The sequence below is a fragment of the Poecile atricapillus genome, chromosome 3 (genome assembly GCF_030490865.1).
Source record: "Poecile atricapillus isolate bPoeAtr1 chromosome 3, bPoeAtr1.hap1, whole genome shotgun sequence".
Taxonomy (NCBI): domain Eukaryota; kingdom Metazoa; phylum Chordata; class Aves; order Passeriformes; family Paridae; genus Poecile; species Poecile atricapillus.
Window position 1 is genome coordinate 834,938 of NC_081251.1, and position 19,319 is coordinate 854,256.

Sequence of the window (19,319 nt, forward strand, 5' to 3'; positions counted from 1 at the left end):
CCCAGGAGAATTCACTCACCTGTTTGAGAGCCTTCTTGCTGTGTTTCTGTGAGGAGGAGAGGCCCTTGGCAGGGATGGATGGCGAGGGGCAGCCGGGCTGGGCGGGGGCTGCCGGCGCCAGGCGCGACGAAACTGCAGAGAGCACACGGGAAAATCAAATTAACACAGGGCAAACCTCAACAGGAACACAGCAGAAATGGAAATGGAATAGAAATTCAATAAAAATGAAATAGAAAAACAAAATAAATGTAAAACAAATATGAATATAAATATAATAAATAAATAACAAATAAATAAATAAAACCCAAATAAATAAATAACAAATAAATAGATAAATAACAATATATAAATAATAGATTATTATTAATTAATGTAAATAATATAGTATTATTTTATAATACATATTATATAATAAATATAATAATATATAATAATATATTATAATATATAATACCATTAATATTATATAGTATATATTTTGTTTTATATATTATTATACATAATGTATAATGTATACTATATAATATATAATGTGAAATATCTGTTAAAGATATAATATAATATAATATAATATAATATATATTATAATATATAATAGCACACATTATATATTACATATTACATATTATATATTATATATTATTATGCATAATGTATAATATATAATGTGAAATATATATTATATTATATATATTACCTAAAATGTATTATATTATATCACATAGTATATATAATAATTAATATATTATATAATATATATAATTAATATAGATATAGATATAATTAGGAATATAGATATTTTTATATATTTATATATATATTTAATATATATTTCTCTATATATATCTATTTATATAAATCTAACTATAAATAGCTATCTCTATATATATAAAATATATATATAAAATAGACATATAAAAACATGTATAGATATAGATATATAGATATAGACACAGGATGCCAGCTTGCCCATGCCATGTCAGAGCAGCTCAGGAGCCTCCTGGGAGCAGCAGCTCCAGCAGGTGTGGAAATTCCCTCCTGTGCCAGGAGCTGTTCCCAGCCTCTCCTCTCCCTCCCCTCCCTCTCCCCTCCCTCTCCCTCTCCCTCTCCCTCTCCCTCTCCCTCTCCCTCTCCCTCTCCCTCTCCCTCTCCCTCTCCTCTCCTCTCCCTCCACAGGGCAGGGAAGGCTCCAGGGCCGCTCTGCAGCCGGGGCTGGCTCTGGCTCTGTCCCTCTGCAATCCCAGAGCCTGGAGCAGCTCCAAATCCACACCGGGAATGTGCACGAGGGGCAGAGCAAGAGGAGAGCAGCGCCACTGGCTCCTCTGCCAAAGGAAACATGGGAACACACAGGATATCCCAGGAAATGAAAGTGTATTCCCAGTGGGTGAGACGTGGAACGAGTCCAGCCCAAGCTAGACAGAGTCCCTGGAGCGAAGCCTCCAGCTCCAGGTGATTCCATCTTTGAAGAGCCTCGTTACCAGCAGCTAATTGGGGATGGGAATTCACCAGCAGCAGCTTGAGTCGCTTGAATGAACCTCCTTGGGACAGGACACCCCAAATCTCGCGATCTGGGGTCACCTCCCACTGTCCCAGTGTCCAGCCTGGCCTTGGGCACTGCCAGGGATCCAGGGGCAGCCCCAGCTGCTCTGGGCACCCTGTGCCAGGGCCTGCCCACCCTGCCAGGGAACAATTCCTGCCCCAAATCCCATCCAGCCCTGCCCTCTGCCACTGGCAGCCATTCCCTGGCTCCTGGCCCTCCAGCCCTTGTCCCCAGTCCCTCTCCAGCTCTCCTGGAGCCCCTTTGGGCCCTGCAAGGGGCTCTGAGCTCTCCCTGGAGCTCTCTCTCAAAGAGAAAATTCAGAAAAGTCAGAAAATTCGTGATTGTCTCAGGCCAGGAGTTCAGGAGGTGACAAAACCCCCGTGGGATCAGGGGAACCAAACTAGGAAGGCCTGGTGGTGGGGTGGCCCTGCACAATCAAGAGTCCCACATATGGCAATTAATAAAAATAAAAAAACACTTCCTGAGCAATCAGCTCCCAGCACAGCAGCACAAGGCAGGGAAGGAGCCAGGAGATAACGAGGCAGCTCCTCATTAACTGCAGCCAGCAGGATCCTCTCAGTGCCCAAGGAGAGGGGAACCTCCCCAGAATAATGCAGCACCCCACTGAATCACACGGGATAAGAAGGAATTCCAAGCCCCAAAGCTCTCTGGTGTGCCTGGAGAACACATCCTGGGAACAGCAGGATTTGGGAGCACACACACAGCACAGAGGAGGCGATTCCAGCCCCTGAAATGCCATCTGACACAGTCTGGGGCACAAATGGCTCATTCCCTGCCCATGGAAAAGGTGCCAGAGCACAGGATCACCACTTTGAGGTTCAGGAACCCAAAGACTGATGGCTTTAGGCAAAGGCTGTGTCCCTGCTTGGAAGGGAAGGTTTCTAAACCAGATCTGGCTCCTGCTCTGGGGAGAAGTGGAGGTCAATAAAATGCTGGAAAAGTTCAGAGTCTGAGCAGCACCAGGAGAGGTAAAGCAGGTCCCAAACTCCCTGGGATTCTCTGGACATTGAATAAAGAGAAAAGAAAATCTGCTGTTAAAAGAGTTCCCTCACAGTTCCCTAGAATTTCAACAAAAGGCTGCTAAAAACTGTTTGGCTACTGTTTAAAAACAAAGAGTTGGCAGAAGTGATGCTGGCACAGAGGAGAGACCTCAGAGCCCTTTCCAGGGCCCAAACGGGCTCCAGGACAGATGTGCAAACCCAAAACCACTGCTCACACAATTCTCCTCACTGCAGAGATGAAGAATCCGGGCAGGAGGGGCAGCAGCAACATCCATTTCCTGAGAGTTCACTCAAGAGGATGATGAGTGGATAATTCCTGCAGGGAACTGCAGGGAGCTGCTGCAAAGAGCAAAGCCAGGATGGATTCAGGGATGCCTCAGACCTGAGAGGAGGGAGCAGCTGGGGAGGTCAGATCTGCTCCCAGGAACAGGGACAGGGTGACAGGGAATGGCCCCAGGGCAGGGCCAGCTGGGATTTGGGGGAAAATAAAAATCCCTGGGGTGAGTCCAACGGCAGAGGAACAGCAGAGCTGTGCCCAGGCTGGGTCTGTGGATCCCAGCAGGCTGTGACTGAGCTGTGGTGCTCACACTGTGCTCCTGCAGATCCTGCATCTCCTGGGTGTCTCCTGTGCTGAGAGATGGACCTGGGGTCAGCCCCTCCTGCAAATCATCAAATGATTGGAACCACAGAGTCCTGGAATGGGCTGGCAGTGCCACCCCTGCCATGGCAGGGACACCTCCCACTGTCCCAGTGTGCAGCCTGTCCTGAGCTGCTCCAGAGCTGTGTCCATGGCCTTGGGTTCATCTGCTTGACCTCTGCAGCTCCAGATGGAAAATCTGCACTTCAGTCATTTGGGCTCAAAATAAAATCAAGCTGAGCTAAAAATATAAAATCCCCCCTCAACTGCGCAGTCATGAGCTTAAAATATCCTAATTTTAAACAGCTAATGGGATCCAGATGTGTGACATGAAAAACTTGGAGGGAAGTCATTAAAACACACTTTGAGGAGCATGGAAATAAAATAAAATAAAATAAAAAAAGTCCCTGGTTAATCACAGAATCCTGGAATAGCTTGGGTGGGAAGGGACCCCAGAGCCCCTCCAGTGGCACCCCTGCCATGGCAGGGACACCTCCCACTGTCCCAGTGTCCAGCCTGGCCTTGGGCACTGCCAGGGATCCAGGGGCAGCCCCAGCTGCTCTGGCCAGGGCCTCCCCCCTCTCTCAGGGAAGAATCAGTCAATGTCCAATGAAATATTCATCACTTGAAGAATTAGCTAATAGTTAAAGAATGAGTTAATAGTTAATCCTCCCCTCTCCTGACTTGCAGAGGAATCCCAGCTCCTGCAGGTGCTCAGGGAAGGTTTTGGGGGCTGATGGCTCTGGGACTTTCCCCCATCGCTGATATTCCCACAGCCAGGTGACATTGGACATTGGTGACATTGGTCCCACAGCCAGGTGACATTGGTGCTGCTGGCTCAGAGCAGAGGGAGGGCAGGGCTGTGTGTCCCTGCCTGTCCCTCTGCTCTGTCCTTGTCCCAGCAGTGCTGGTGACAGCCCCAGGGCACAGGGAGAGTTCCCCTTGGTTCCCCAGCAGCACATCCATGGGGGTGGGAGTGCCTGGACACATCCATGGGGGTGGGAGTGCCTGGACACATCCATGGGGGTGGGAGTGCCTGGAGCCCAGCTCTGAGAGCCCTTCCTCTCCTGGCCAGCTCCACTTGCAGCTCCTGGCTCCTCTCAGCAGCCCCTGGAGAGAGCAGAGGGAAAGGGATGGGGTTTGGGCAGTTCCCAGCTGTGCTTTCCCAGAGCTGGACACTGCCATGGGCATGCCCAGGACTGGACTCTGACTGTTTGGGGCTCTTTGGCTGTGCCAAGTCCAGCTCCAGGGTTGGGACTCCCCAGATGTCTCAGACCCATGGAAATCAGTCTGGGCTGTGAGCTGGAAGCGCTGCTGGCGGCCAATTCCACGTGCAGACCTTGCTGCTCCTGAGAGGATCAGGAAGAGTTAATTCCAAACTGCGGGAGGAAGAGCTGGAACAGCTCCATTGGATGGGCTTTGACAGTGGCAGCTCCAAACTGGTCCCTCAGTGGCAAAGAAAAAACTGAATTTAGTCTCAGCTGATCCCTGGCAGTGCCCAAGGCCAGGCTGGACACTGGGACAGTGGGAGGTGTCCCTGCCATGGCAGGGGTGGCACTGGAGGGGCTCTGAGGTCCCTTCCCACCCAAACCACCCCAAAACTCTCTGAACTCCTGTCCTGGAGATGTCAAATCCTGAGGGCACAGGGACTGTCCCCAGGTTGTCAGTAAGGGCAGAGGTGTTTGGAGCATTAATTCCTGCTCTCCACTTCAGAAGATTTCATTTCCCACAAATGATGGAAACACAGCCAAATCTGACTGGAAGGAAAACCTTGCCAAGAAGCCCAAGTAAAAAGCTGAAAGTCAAAAGTGAAAAGTGAAAAGTCAGAGCATCAGGGATCTCAGGGAATGACATCACCTGGAGGCACAGAGTGGGAGGAGAACTAGAGGAAGAAGTCAAAATAAAACCTGGCTTAGGTGTTGCTCAGAGTCCTTTGGAGGGGAAGGTGTCTGGGCTGGGAGTGTCACTGCAGGTCAGGACTCTGCTGCTACTGAGGCTGCTTTGAGCAGTCAGAAATGACAGAAATCCCAGGATCCCAGAGGCTGGAAAATCCCTCCCAGCCCATGGAGCCCCAGCTGTGCCTGATCCCCACCTTGTCACCAGCCCAGAGCTCTGAGTGCCACATCCAGGAATTCCCTGCACACCTCCAGGGATGAGACTCCAGCACCTCCCTGGGCAGCCCCTGCCAAGGCCTGAGCTCCCTTTCCAGGCAGAAATTCCTGCTGCTGGCCAAGCTGAGCCTGCCCTGGCCCAGCCTGAGGCCATTTCCCCTTGTCCTGTCCCTGTTCCCTGGGAGCAGAGCCTGATCCCACCAAGATATTTTGGGTCACTCAGGGAAAATCCTGCAACCCCCGCCAATGGCTCTGAGGACTCCTCAAGTCCCCACACTCTGCATTTCTCTGTATATTTATATAATGTAGTTTATACATCAAACTTCTACTTTAAATAACTGCTGGGCAGGAAATCCAATCAAATTTAGAACATTTATGACACTCAAGTCCCATCAGAGTCACAATTTGCATGGAGCTGGTGTCACCACCGGTGTGTGACGTGTTGGTGGCAGCTCAGTGTGACACAAGCTCTGCCAGCTGCCCAAACACTCCTGCTCCAAAGGAACAGCTGGCAAAGGTGGCAGGTTCTGTCCCAAACCCCAGCCAGTGGCACTGCTCAGCACAAGGCACAGGGAATTGGCCAAGAGGCCACTGGCCCTGGGCTGTGCCAGCTCTGGGGTGGCAGCAGGGCCAGGGCAGTGCCCATCCCCTGTGCTGGCACTGCTGGGGCACCTCCAGTGCTGGGGGCAGCTCTGGGCCCCTCCTGCCAGGAGAGCCCTGGAGGGGCTGGAGCGTGTCCAGGGCAGGGAACGGAGCTGGGAAGGGGCTGGAGCCCCAGGAGAGGCTGAGGGAGCTGGGAAAGGGGCTCAGCCTGGAGAAAAGGAGGCTCCGGGGGGACCTTGTGGCTCTGCACAAGTCCCTGCCAGGAGGGGACAGCCAGGAGGGCTCGGGCTCTGCTCCCAGGGAACAGGGACAGGACAAGGGGAAATGGCCTCAGGCTGGGCCAGGGCAGGCTCAGCTTGGCCAGCAGCAGGAATTTCTGCCTGGAAAGGGAGCTCAGGCCTTGGCAGGGGCTGCCCAGGGAGGTGCTGGAGTCTCATCCCTGGAGGTGTGCAGGGAATTCCTGGATGTGGCACTCAGAGCTCTGGGCTGGGGACAAGGTGGGGATCAGGCACAGCTCCATGGGGCTCCATGGGCTGAAGAGAAGCTCCACTGATCCAAAAGCAGAGGATGAGGCCGCTCCTGTGAGTGCAGATCCCGGGTGGATTGCACCAGGGGATCCTCAGGAAGCAGCTCCCCCCAGCCACGTGCAGGAATTGCTGCATTTAGAAAAGCTGGTATTTCTACCCACTCTTCAGCAGGAAGAAACAAAGTGCCAGAACCAAAACAGAATTCTTTTCACCTCCTGTTGCTGGCAGCTGCTCTGGGCAGGGCCTGGCCCTCGGAGGACACGAAGCTGCCCCAGTAAAGCAGATGCCACCCTCCAGCTGTGACCTGGCACTTCCCTGGCTCCCAGGGCTTCCTCTGTGCCAAAGGATAATGCAAAAATCTCCAGTTCAGGAGAGTGTTTTATCCTTTATTCCTGCTTTGCCAAGCACAGGGCACTGGCAGCACAGAGCAGCCTTTAACCACTGCAGGTGTTTCACTTCTCTGCCCCAAGAGCTCTTGCTCGGATCTGTTCTAACCTTGCCCAAATCTTCCAGTCTGTTTTCGGTACCTGACTTTTTACAGATGCCAAATAGAGAGACTCTGAACACCCAGCTGGCCAAACAGAGCTCTGGGAGCCAGGAGGGACTCCTCAGTTGTACAAAGACTCAAGCCAAGCTGATCACTGGCTAATGGAGAAGGATTATCCATAATCTGCCCTAGCTCATTTTCCCCTTTTCCCTTAAGGTTGGCTTTACAATCTCTTTTTTTCCTCCCCTTTTTATTTAACATGGAAACTGGAGCTGGGTTCTGCTGGATGAGCCCCATGACTGCAGCTGTGCTTCATCACCACCACAAACCTCCTGCAGCTGCTCCCACACAGCCCTGGAGCCAGGTGAAGGAGGCTTCTGCACACTTCAACCTCCAGGATGGCTTAAACACCCCAGAATGCCACGAGTCCCACCAGCATCCTCTGACAATCATGGAATTGTTTGGGTTGGAAGAGTCCTGGGAGCTCAACCATCCCCAGCAGTGCCCAGGCCAGCACTGAGCCCTGTCCCCAGCGCCACAACCACAGGGTTCCACATTCCTGCAGGGATGGGCACTCCATCCCTGCCCTGGGCAGCTGTGCCAGGCTTTGAGCAGCTTTTCCATGCAGGGATTGTTCCCCATCTCCACCCCTGTGCTCTGGGGTGGTTCCACCAGCACAGTTTGGTGAGGAGCTGGAGCTGCTGCACCTCCAGAGCCAAGGCACGGGGTCAGTCTCACCCCAGTGGGCACAGAGAGGCCCCAAAAGGCCCTGCCAGGGGAGCTGTGCCCCAGCTCTGCCCTTACCTGCACGGGGCACTGCCCGGAGCCGCTCCCTGAGCATTCCCGCTGCTCCCGGCCCCTCTCGGGGCCCATGTGGCTCTGCAGAGGCTCTGAGGGCTCCTTTCTCCCTCCCAAAATCCAGGAGTTGCTTTGTGCTGCCAGAACACTTTGTTTTTGCTCATATAAGGAAGTGGCTGCCGATGTTATCCGGACACGCTTCCTGTTTTATTGGGGATGAGCGCAGCCCTCCTGTCACGGAGGGCTCGGGGCAGCTCCTGCCTGCCCCACTCTGCCTCCTGCCCCCATCCTCTCCTCTCACAGCCCAACTCTGCTCCCCAGAGCAGGAACAAGCAGCTGTGCCCTGTCTGAGCACTGCTTCCCACCAATCCTCGGGATGGGCCGGATCCCAAAGGCTGCGGGATGCTGCTGCCCCACGCTCACAGCCCAGGCTGCCTTTGGGATGTTCTCTGCTTCAACCCCGAGATTGAGGATTTTGTTCATGAGGAAGGAGGTTTCTGTGTGCTCCATGTGCCTGGAAGTGGCCCTGGAGGAGCTGCACTCCAGAGCTGATGCTCCAGGGATCCTCCTCACTGGAACGTAGCGCCCCGCCGGTTAAAACCAGCGAACAAATGGACCAAGAGAAAATAAAAGCAGCAGGAAAAGGCTCAGGGGAACCCTGAGGATCTCTGTCAGCACCAGCCCTGCCTCTCCTGGTGCCCTAAAGTCAGGATGGAAGTTGGGATGGTCACTGCCAGGGGCTCCCAGGGCTGCAATTCTCTCATTTCCACTTTCCCTCATCCCTGACTGCAGCACAGGGTGATGAACCATGGCTGGGATGGAGCTGAGCCCATTTTCTGCTTCAATTCTGCTCTTCCTGGCAACTTCCTGGACATTGAATGTTGATTTTTGTATGGAGCAAGATCATGAAGCTGCAGTGTTTGCTGGAGGAAAAGGAAAGAACCCTTCCAGGTGAATAAAGGAAATGAAATAGTGAAACCAAAAGGAAATGTTCCCTGCAGACTTTACAGAGGCTGGTTTGAGATAGAAGGACCTTAAAACCCATCCAGTGCCACCCTCAGCCATGGCCAGGGACACCTTCCATGGTCCCAGGTGGCTCCAAGCCCTGTCCAGCCTGGCCTTGGGCACTGCCAGCACAGCTCTGTACCCATGCCAGGACTCTGTTCCCAGCACAGCTGCTCCAGCACAGAGCCCTGGGGGCTCCACTTGCTGAAAATGACCCCAAAATGTCACTCAGTGCCTCAAGAAGGTCATTCACAGCCATCTGAATTTAAAAATGCTTCAGGCAGAGATTGAACTTCACAAAATCCCAGAACTCTTGATGTTGGAAAATCCCTCCCAGCCCATGGAGCCCCAGCTGTGCCTGATCCCCACCCTGTCCCCAGCCCAGAGCTCTGAGTGCCACATCCAGGAATTCCCTGCACACCTCCAGGGATGAGACTCCAGCACCTCCCTGGGCAGCCCCTGCCAAGGCCTGAGCTCCCTTTCCAGGCAGAAATTCCTGCTGCTGGCCAAGCTGAGCCTGCCCTGGCCCAGCCTGAGGCCATTTCCCCTTGTCCTGTCCCTGTTCCCTGGGAGCAGAGCCCGAGCCCTCCTGGCTGTCCCCTCCTGGCAGGGACTTGTGCAGAGCCACAAGGTCCCCCCGGAGCCTCCTTTTCTCCAGGCTGAGCCCCTTTCCCAGCTCCCTCAGCCTCTCCTGGGGCTCCAGCCCCTTCCCAGCTCCGTTCCCTGCCCTGGACACGCTCCAGCCCCTCCAGGGCTCTCCTGTCAGGAGCTGGACACTGATGACCATTCCCAGCCTCTGCAGGGCTGCTCTCACCCCCCCACTGGGGGATGGGGGAGGTCAGTGCCTGGGAGGGTAAATCCACATGGAATGCTGTCCCCTGGCTCTGGAAGGGCTCAGGAAGGGCTCAGGAGAGGAAACACAGGAGACAAACTCCCAGGGGAGGGAGGGAGCTGCAGCTCCAGGAATCCCTGGCCCAGAGCAGCCAGCCCTGCTTTGTTCCACACATTGTTCTTCATGGAATTCTGAGAGGGATCTGGAGGAGAAGGCTAGGGCCAGGAATTCCAGGGAATTCCTTGGAGTGAGTGGATGTGGGATGTTCATGCAGCCTGCAGAGCTGCTCACACAGGAACCACGCTCAGAAGGGACACATCAGGAACCCCAGTGACCACAGCTGCTCCTCTGCTTCCCCACCATGTCTAACTCATCCTTCACTGGGTGCTCACCACCTTCAGAGCATTAACCCCCAAAAAACAGGACTTTGTGCCAAAAGCCTAAATGCCAGTCCAGGAAAAACCATCAGAACCAGACCTCAGAGAGGAGCAACTCCCCTTTTTTATATTTCTGCTTTCACATTGTCTTGTTCTGGGTACTTCTGGCAGCTGTTTCAGGGGAAGATGGAGAGACCATTTCCATTCTTTCTCACCTGGGTTCCTCCTTCCTTTCCAGCCCTTTGGTAATGTGCAATATAAAATTTATATCTCAAGTCACTACATGTATTTCTACATAAACATCTCTCTAAAATATACATAAATTCCCTCACAAACTTTTAGATAATATTGGAACATTGGAGATGTAGGAAAAGCAGCCAGAATACCCCTTATTGACCAAATATTTCGAGAGAATTTGTTAAAAATGAGAATATTTCATCCAGTCTGAAGCTTTCCTGTCAAAGGATGGATTTGGAGTCAAGTTTAATTTCTAAGGTTTGGGGTTTTTTTGCCATTTTGTACTTTGCTGGTGCTTTCAGTGCTTACAACTCCACATAACACAGTTTGGTGTTTGTGCAGGGCAGCTCTGGGTGGGGCTGGCCCGGGTGACCCCCCTGGGCAGGGTTTGGCAGCTCTGGGACAGCTCTGGGACCCACCCAGCAGTCCCAGGGCACTGGAAATACTTTTAAAATAATGTCCTGCCTCAGCCAAGGAATTCTGTGCATGAGTGAGGGGAGAAGGAGGCAGGAAAGGAGTGGACTGCAGGGTGAACACTGCCAGGATTCAATATCCAAATATTGCCTGGCTTAGAGGGAGAGGAGCCAGCTCGGGCTCAAACCCTCCAGAGGCAGCAGCTCCCCTGCAGGATGCAGGACATGGCAGGGACAGCCTGGCAGGAGCAGCCTGGCAGTTCCTGGGCACTGCCACAGGTACCTGTCTGTCGCCCTGAAAACTCACCTTCTGAGCTTGCTGACATGGTTTTCTAAAGACTTTCCCAGGACAGTAACTATTAACATAGATATGTGTACATTCTTTCTGTTACACGTCCTGTGATGGGCATCTCTCATGGCCAGTGCAGTGAGAAAGTGTTATCCTGACCATCCCATCCCTGGCTGTGGTCAGGAGCCTATAAATCCTGGGAGGAAAAATAAACTCTCTCTTCTTTTCACCACACCTCGAGCTGTGTCTGTGTGATCTGTTCATCTTCAGTGGTAAAACCTGTCCCCTTCCCTGTGCTCCTCGGGCACCCCCAGCTGCAGCAGCAGCAGCCCAGCTCAGCTGGGGTCACTCTGAGATGTGCAGGACAAACCCCAGCGAGCCCTCCCCATGCAGGGAGCAGCTCCAAGCTCCTCTCCCCAGAGGGGAACTCACCTTTCCTTTTCCACCTGCTCTTCCTGCCGTCCTTGGCGGCGCAGCCGTCGCTGCTGGAGCTGCTGTGCTCCGAGCTCGGCGAGTCCGAGTGGCCATCGCTGCTCTCCTCAGAGCCCTCCGACAGCTCCTTCAGCCCATCCGGGATGTCCTTCTGCCAGGGGACACCACAGAGCCACAGCAGAGTCACCCCAGAGACAAAACCCCCAAAATCAGGTGGGCTTTGATCACCCAGCACCAATTGTGGCCCTGTCAATGCCCCACAGCTCCCCCAGAGCCCTCGGGGAGTCCCTGGAAATGCTGAGTGTGGGTGACACGTCCTGAACTCTGTCCCCATTGTCACCTCCCTGTGACTCCTCAGCTGCCCTTCCCCCAGTTCCCCATCCCTGACCACCAACTCCAGCACAAGGGATGGAGGGACAGGACCAGGGAATGGCTCCCAGTGCCAGATGGGATTTGGGGCAGGAATTGTTCCCTGGCAGGGTGGGCAGGCCCTGGCACAGGGTGCCCAGAGCAGCTGGGGCTGCCCCTGGATCCCTGGCAGTGCCCAAGGCCAGGCTGGACACTGGGACAGTGGGAGGTGTCCCTGCCATGGCAGGGGTGCCACTGGAGGGGCTCCAGAGACAAATCCACACCAAATCAGGAATGGTGTGAGCCAGCTCCACTCCAGTAATTAAAACACAGCTTAATTGTAATAATGCCAATCAGACAATTCCCCATTATTCCCTCTGTGGCTGACACTGAGGACAAGGTGACTTTTCATCTCTAGACACAAGCTGAGAGCAGTGAAATTACCCTTTAAGAGCTGGAGTTTCATTAACATTTTAATGACTTTCACTTCTGGGACAGTAATTGCCATCAGCAAACTGCCCTGTGGGTAACGGGGAGCAAAAATCTGCAGCTTCACCTTCACAGGTGAGGAGGGAGGGATCCTTTATGGTGCCAGCCAGGAACTGTCCCCTTCTGGGATTATCCTGGATAATCTGGACACCAGGAGCAATTTCCCCATGGAAAGGATGATCCTGGAAGGGGAGGTTTGGAGTCCCCACCCCTGGAGATGCCCAAGGAAGGGCTGGGGACAAGCTGGGGATCTGGCACAGCTGGGACTGGACAATCCCACTGGACTTTTCCAACCTCAGGGACTCCGGGATCCCGACCCAAGGCTTTTTTCAGCACTCACCTTGAGGGTGTAGACGCCCATGCGGCCCGGGACCTTGTAGAAGATGCCCTCCTCACCACGGGAGTTGGTGTGCAGCATGGCATTCAGGCAGGCCAGGGGGGATGTCCCACTGCAGAGACACGATGTGAGAGCCAGCCCAGCCTCCCCAGCCCACAGCCAGAGCTCCAGAGCTCCAGAGCCACCTCCAGAGCCACCTCCTGAGCCACCTCCTGAGCCCCAGGGGACATCCCACTGCAGAGACACGCTGTGAGAGCCAGCCCAGCCTCCCCAGCCCACAGCCAGGGCTCCAGAGCCACCTCCTGAGCCCCATGGGAGCTCCACCTGCAGCTGCCACAGAGAGCATCAGGGAAAGCAGCCCCTGGAATCCCAGGAAAAAGCAAACATGAACGCCCTGGCTGGCCAAGATTGCTCTGGTAAACATCAAAGCAGCCCCAGAGCTTGCAGGCTCTGGGTGAGCCCCAGAGCAGGTTTGGGGTCAGCTGAGGATGGGCTCCAGAAGGATTCCAAGTTGTGCTGAGGTTTTTTTTTCCCAAAAAAGAACCCGTGTTGTACTGGGCCGAGGTCTGTGGGGCAACAAATGGAAATCAATTGTGCAATTCCCCCTGGGAAGGGGGCAGCTCTCCCATCCCAGCCAGGAGTGGAGACAGATCCATCTTTTCACCAGTGTTGGAGGGGTTCTTGTTTGGTTTTTAAGCCACTCTGCTGCAGACAGGAGCGAGGCCAGGCAGGTGCTGTGTCCCCAGGCAGGGACAGGAGGGACACAGCCTCTGCCACCCTGCTGGGAGTGACACTGGGACCAGCACAGCCCTGAGCAGGAATTCCTCCCCTCCCAAAGCCCAGCTGGCCAAGAGGCCACTGGCCCTGGGCTGTGCCAGCTCTGGGGTGGCAGCAGGGCCAGGGCAGTGCCCGTCCCCTGTGCTGGCACTGCTGGGGCACCTCCAGTGCTGGGGACAGCTCTGGGCCCCTCCTGACGGGAGAGCCCTGGAGGGGCTGGAGCGTGTCCAGGGCAGGGAACGGAGCTGGGAAGGGGCTGGAGCCCCAGGAGAGGCTGAGGGAGCTGGGAAAGGGGCTCAGCCTGGAGAAAAGGAGGCTCCAGGGGTACCCCAGAGCCCCACCAGGGCCCAAAGGGGCTCCAGGAGAGCTGGAGAGGGACTGGGGACAAGGGCTGGAGGGCCAGGAGCCAGGGAATGGCTCCCAGTGCCAGAGGGCAGGGCTGGATGGGATTTGGGGCAGGAATTGTTCCCTGGCAGGGTGGGCAGGCCCTGGCACAGGGTGCCCAGAGCAGCTGGGGCTGCCCCTGGATCCCTGGCAGTGCCCAGGGCCAGGCTGGACACTGGGACAGTGGGAGGTGTCCCTGCCATGGCAGGGGTGGCACTGGAGGGGCTCTGGGGTCCCTCCCAACCCAAACCCCTGTGGGATTTGATGATTTGATGCTCCACAGTCCCTCCCAGCCTGGGGAACAGCAGGGATCACACAGAATCCCTCCCATTCCCGGGAAGCCCCAGGGTTGGGAGAGCCCTGCCCAGGCCCTGAGCTGTGCCCACATCCCCAGCAGTGCCCTGACAGGACCCAGAGCCACACTCTGGAAGCTCCCCCAGGAATGAAGCCCAGGCAGGACCATCTCTGCTAAAGCTTTCCTCCTCTGCCACCTCCACTGCTCCTACACAACTGATTTAACAGCTTCTCCCTGGGTTTTGTTTGTTTTCCTGGCACTGCCCCAGCCTGGCAGAGCTCAGCAGAAAATGTCTGTGCTTAAAATCAGTCACCAAATCCCACCAAGCCCACAGGGAATGGGTCTGAACTGGGGAGAGCTCGCCCTGTCCCAGCCCAGCCCTGCCCTGTGAGAGCTCCCTGATCCCTGAGGAGCCACAGCCTGTTCCAGCCAGCCCTGCTGCAGGGGGCAGCTCCACTGACCAGTCTGACCAGTCTGACCAGTCTGACCACTCTGACCAGTCTGACCACTCTGACCAGTCTGACCTCTGTGACCAGTCTGACCAGTGCCCCCAGCAGCTGCAGGGCCACCAGAGCTGCGCCACCAGCAGCTCCCAGCGGAGCTGACCTGATCTCCACAGACACAGGAACCCCAAACTGGACACAGGAGCCCCAAACTGGACACAGGAACCTCCAAAATGGAGACAGGAGCCCCAAACTGGACACAGCAACCCCAAACTGGACACAGGAGCCCCAGACTGGACACAGGAACCTCCAAAATGGAGACAGGAGCCCCAAACTGGACACAGGAACCCCAAACTGGACACAGGAGCCCCAAACTGGACACAGGAACCCCAAACTGGAAACAGGAACCCCAAACTGGACACAGGAGCCCCAAACTGGACACAGGAACCCCAAACTGGACACAGCAACCCCAAACTGGACACAGGAGCCCCAAACTGGACACAGGAACCTCCAAAATGGAAACAGGAGACCCAAACTGGACACAGGAGCCCCAAACTGGACACAGGAGCCCCAAATTTATCCCCCCCTCCCAAAGCAGCCCCAGAAGGAGAGGGAACCAAGGCCAGCTGCTGCCCCAGGGGTGATGAAGGCATTGGGGCCGTGCTGGCCCTGCCTGACCCTGGGAAGGAACTCGGGGTGTTTTCCTTGGCTCACCCTCAGTCCCACGGGAGGCTGGGATGAGGTTTATCCCTGGATATGGGTTCTCCTGGGATGGGAGGACTGCAGCCCTTGCTGGGTGTCTGCTGGCCCTGAGCTCAGAATCCCCCAGCCCCAATTCCCTGATTCCCTTCTCCCACTCCCTGTGTCCTGGCTGGAATGCAGCAGCTGCCCAAGCCCAGCCCCAGGAACCAGATCCCGTTTATTTTATTGCCCTTTTTCCTGATTTGACCCGTGAAGGTCATCTCCTCCATCTCCTGGGAACACACACTGCAATTCCCACCATTCCCCCTCAGGAGCAGCCCCTGGAGAAGCTGAGGGTGCAAGGGATGAGCTTCTGCCTGCTCCAGCTCCATCAGCACCCCCTGCTCCCCCTCACTGCCTCCCACCCCTCCCAAATCCACCCTCACTCCAGCACTGCCAACGTGCCAGTCCTGGGGGCACGTCCCAAACTGGGACCCATCCCTGGGAGAGCTCCTGGAGCTCAGCAGGAGCAGGGCAGGGTCAGGAGAGCTCCTGGAGCTCAGCAGGAGCAGGGCAGGGTCAGGAGAGCTCCTGGAGCTCAGCAGGAGCAGGGCAGGGTCAGGAGAGCTCCTGGAGCTCAGCAGGAGCAGGGCAGGGTCAGGAGAGCTCCTGGAGCTCAGCAGGAGCAGGGCAGGGTCAGGAGAGCTCCTGGAGCTCAGCAGGAGCAGGGCAGGGTCAGGAGAGCTCCTGGAGCTCAGCAGGAGCAGGGCAGGGTCAGGAGAGCCCCTGGAGCTCAGCAGGGCAGGGAAGGAGCTGCTGGAGAGCCCCTGGAGCTCAGCAGGAGCAGGGCAGGGTCAGGAGAGCTCCTGGAGCTCAGCAGGAGCAGGGCAGGAGCTGCTGGAGAGCCCCTGGAGCTCAGCAGGAGCAGGGCAGGAGCTGCTGGAGCCCCTGGAGCTCAGCAGGAGCAGGGCAGGAACTGCTGGAGCCCCTGGAGCTCAGCAGGGCAGGGTCAGGAGAGCTCCTGGAGCTCAACAGGAGCAGGGCAGGGTCAGGAGCTGCTCTGCTCCCCCAGGGCCCTCAGTTACTGCCAGAGCTTCTGCCCTGGGATGTTCTCCAGCCTGGGATCTGGGCATGGATCAGCCCTGGGCCCTGGCAGGAGGTGCAGGAGCTCAGCCCTGCTCAGCCAGAGGCAGGAACAGCCCCAGGAATGGGATCAGGATGGGGCTGGGAGCAGTCTGGGATAACAGGAGGTGTCAGGGCTGGGATGAGATGGGCTTTGAGGTCCCTTCCCAGCCAGAGCACTCCAGCATTTCACCATTCCGTGCCTCAGAACGCCAGGAACCGACTGCAGGAAGAGATTTCCCTGGATCTGCCTGGCCTGGTTCCATCCCAAATCCCACTGGAAAGGGACTCCAGGCACCATCAGGACATTGGGATTTGTCCTGCCCTGAAACAGGAGCCCTTCCCAAAGGGCTTGGCCACCCCAGCAGGATGGAGCTGCCTCTCCAGGCACTGCCCTGCCCACAGGAGCACTTCCCTGGTAAAACCTGGATGAATTCCTGACAGAATACACCTGACAGGAACATCCCCCACCTCCACAAGATAACTGGTGTCTCATCCAATGCTTCCAAAAGCCACTTTTGGCCAAGGATTCCTGCTGCAGTCTGTGACAGCGAGGACACTGCTCTGGATCCGGGATATCCGACACCCACGGCTGCTTTTCCATGCAAATATTGCTCAGGATTTGGCTTTCTGGGGGTGTGCAGGCAGGAGCTGGGGCTCTGCTGTGAGCAGAAGGGGGTTCCAGCTGGATTTTCATTATGAACTCCCAGCCTGTGCTATCCCAGCTTTATTCCAAGTGGGAATTCCCTGCTGGATTCTGGGCTAAGGAGGGGGATGATCACTCCCCAGAGCCAGGGACACTGACAATGAAAGGGATCTCTGGAAAATCCAGACAATCCTGCTGTTCTCCCCTGCTCCCATCCTGGGAAGGTTGGGATTGGGACAGGCTGGAAGCCTGAATTCCCAGCTGGCAGAGCTCAGCAGAGCCAGCAGTGACTGGCCAGCCTTCTCCAGGCTCAGCATTCCACAGCATTCCCAGCACATGCTGAGGCTTCCTGGCTTTTCCTTCTGCAGGAGCCCAGCCCCAGCCAAGCTCCTGATCCCAGGGAAACTCCCAATCCATTGGCTCTTGGGAGCTCCAGGCCACTTCAGTTCCCCAGGACTGAGGTGTGATCCTCACTCCCAGGGCACTGGAGGAAAACCAGGAGGGACAAAGCCAGAGCTCAGAGCTGGCAGAGGCCAGAGGGGTCAGGCTGGACTCAACCCAGTGGTGTGAGCTGGAACCAAAAAATGGCTCAGCCTGGAGGGGAGAAGGATCCAGGGAGAGCTCAGAGCCCCTTGCAGGGCCCAAAGGGGCTCCAGGAGAGCTGGAGAGGGACTGGGGACAAGAAATGGAGGGACAGGAGCCAGGGAATGGCTCCCAGTGGGAAAGAGCAGGGCTGGATGGGATTTTGGGCAGGAATTGTTCCCTGGCAGGGTGGGCAGTGCCTGGCACAGGGTGCCCAGAGCAGCTGGGGCTGCCCCTGGATCCCTGGCAGTGCCCAAGGCCAGTTTGGACAGGGCTTGGATCAAGCTGCTGCTGCCTGCCACAGAAAGTGGTGGATTAGCAAAGATTTCCCTCCAATCCAGCTAAAAAAGAGATTTCTGGAATTTACAAACCCATGAATTCCACATAAATTGTATTTTTTTTTTTTACAAGAGGTTTTGATAACTTGTAGATATTTATTCTATTCTGAAAATGACCATTTGCCACATCCACACTTTCCCTAGTGAGTTGGCAAACTGCTCCCAAGGGGATCTCCAGCAGGGGACAGTCCCTGTGCTGGCAGGACAGGCACATTCCTTATTTATTGCAGCTGCTGGAAGGGCTAAACCTGAGTTTGGAGGTGTTTGCAGGGAAGAGGCAGCTCTGAGGCCAAGCCAAGGCACAAGGAATTGCTGTTCCCAGCTGAGGATGTCCCTGAAATACCCAACAGCTCAGTCTGACCCACACAGACCAGATTTCAGCCACCATTTCCACAGGACATTTTAAACTCCACGTTATATTCAAAGCTTCTTCAGACTGAGCAGGGAAAATGGGTTTGGGTGGAAAATGAAGGTTTTGGTGAGGAGTCTGCTCTGAGAGCTGCTGGGGAAGGGGAGGAAGGAGGTGCAGGATCCTTTCCCCACTGCAATCCCCCTGGAGCATCCCTTCCCCCCTGGATCATCCCTTCCCCTCTGGAGCATCCCTTCCCCTCTGGAGCATCCCTTCCCCCCTGGATCATCCCTTCCCCTCTGGATCATCCCTTCCCCCCTGGATCATCCCTTCCCCTCTGGATCATCCCTTCCCCCCTGGATCATCCCTTCCCCTCTGGATCATCCCTTCCCCCCTGGATCATCCCTTCCCCCCTGGATCATCCCTTCCCCTCTGGAGCATCCCTTTCCCTCTGGAGCATCCCTTCCCCCCTGGATCATCCCTTCCCCCCTGGATCATCCCTTCCCCCCTGGATCATCCCTTCCCCTCTGGAGCATCCCTTTCCCTCTGGAGCATCCCTTCCCCCCTGGATCATCCCTTCCCCTCTGGAGCATCCCTTCCCCCCTGGATCATCCCTTTCCCCCTGCATTCCCTCCTCCCCTGCCCCAGGGCCTCAGGGACCGAGGTGACTTTTGCAATTCCCAAATGGAAGTGGGACCAAGCCCTTCCCTCCTGGCTCCCCCTGGGATGCATTTGGACTCCCCAGCCCTCTCCCAACTCATCCCAGGGGGGTTTCTCTCTCCCAGGGTGGCTTTGTTGTCCAGCTCCAGCTTTCCCTGCGCAGCAGCTCCCGGGATCCTGCAGGCACAGGGAGCTGCTGGGCAGGGAAAAGCCCCTGGGAACGCCCAGCTCTGTCCCCAGCTCTGTCCCCAGCTTGGTCACTGCGCCCCAGGGAAGGCCCAGCAGTGCCAAGGGAAGCTCCAAACCAAGCATTCCCCATTTCCCACCCCACTGCCCGGCTCAAGCTGCCACAGGCACCAATTTCCCACTTTTTCCTTCGGAGCATCCCCCTCTCCCACGAGCCAGGGCCTGTCCCAGGAGCTCCTGGCTGCCGCTGCGGGGCTGGGAACGCCGCGGAGGGGACGGGGAAGCAGCTCTGGGTTGGTTTTCCCACCATGCAGCACAAACCCCACATGCAAACCCAGCCCCAAACAGGCAGCAGGGACGGGGACACGGGCG

General features: G+C 55.6%; 2 protein-coding genes across 5 annotated transcripts in view; both read right to left on the bottom strand.

Annotated features, from left to right (window-relative positions):
- The window catches only part of ASXL2 (ASXL transcriptional regulator 2), a 59,575-nt gene that overhangs the window by 15,800 nt on the left and 24,456 nt on the right, over positions 1-19,319 (bottom strand). For all 4 annotated transcript variants that reach the window (XM_058834256.1, XM_058834255.1, XM_058834254.1 and 1 more), the window contains 3 exons: positions 12,488-12,596; positions 11,311-11,461; positions 20-132 (listed from right to left, as the gene is read on the bottom strand). In XM_058834256.1, coding sequence (XP_058690239.1) covers positions 20-132; positions 11,311-11,461; positions 12,488-12,596 — 373 coding nt within the window. The remainder of the gene's footprint in view (positions 1-19; positions 133-11,310; positions 11,462-12,487; positions 12,597-19,319) is intronic.
- Positions 12,585-14,488, bottom strand: LOC131577002 (MAPK-interacting and spindle-stabilizing protein-like). Its single transcript, XM_058834284.1, has 2 exons — positions 12,784-14,488; positions 12,585-12,693 (listed from the first exon to the last, which is right to left on the bottom strand). Exon 1 carries the CDS (start codon positions 14,106-14,108, stop codon positions 12,963-12,965), a length of 1,146 nt encoding a protein of 381 aa, XP_058690267.1. The 5' UTR covers positions 14,109-14,488; the 3' UTR covers positions 12,585-12,693; positions 12,784-12,962.

What these genes read in the sequence shown, in the direction of transcription:
- LOC131577002 (XM_058834284.1), bottom strand. Translation starts at nt 14,108, where the DNA reads ATGGTCCTGCCTGGGCTTCATTCCTGGGGGAGCTTCCAGAGTGTGGCT.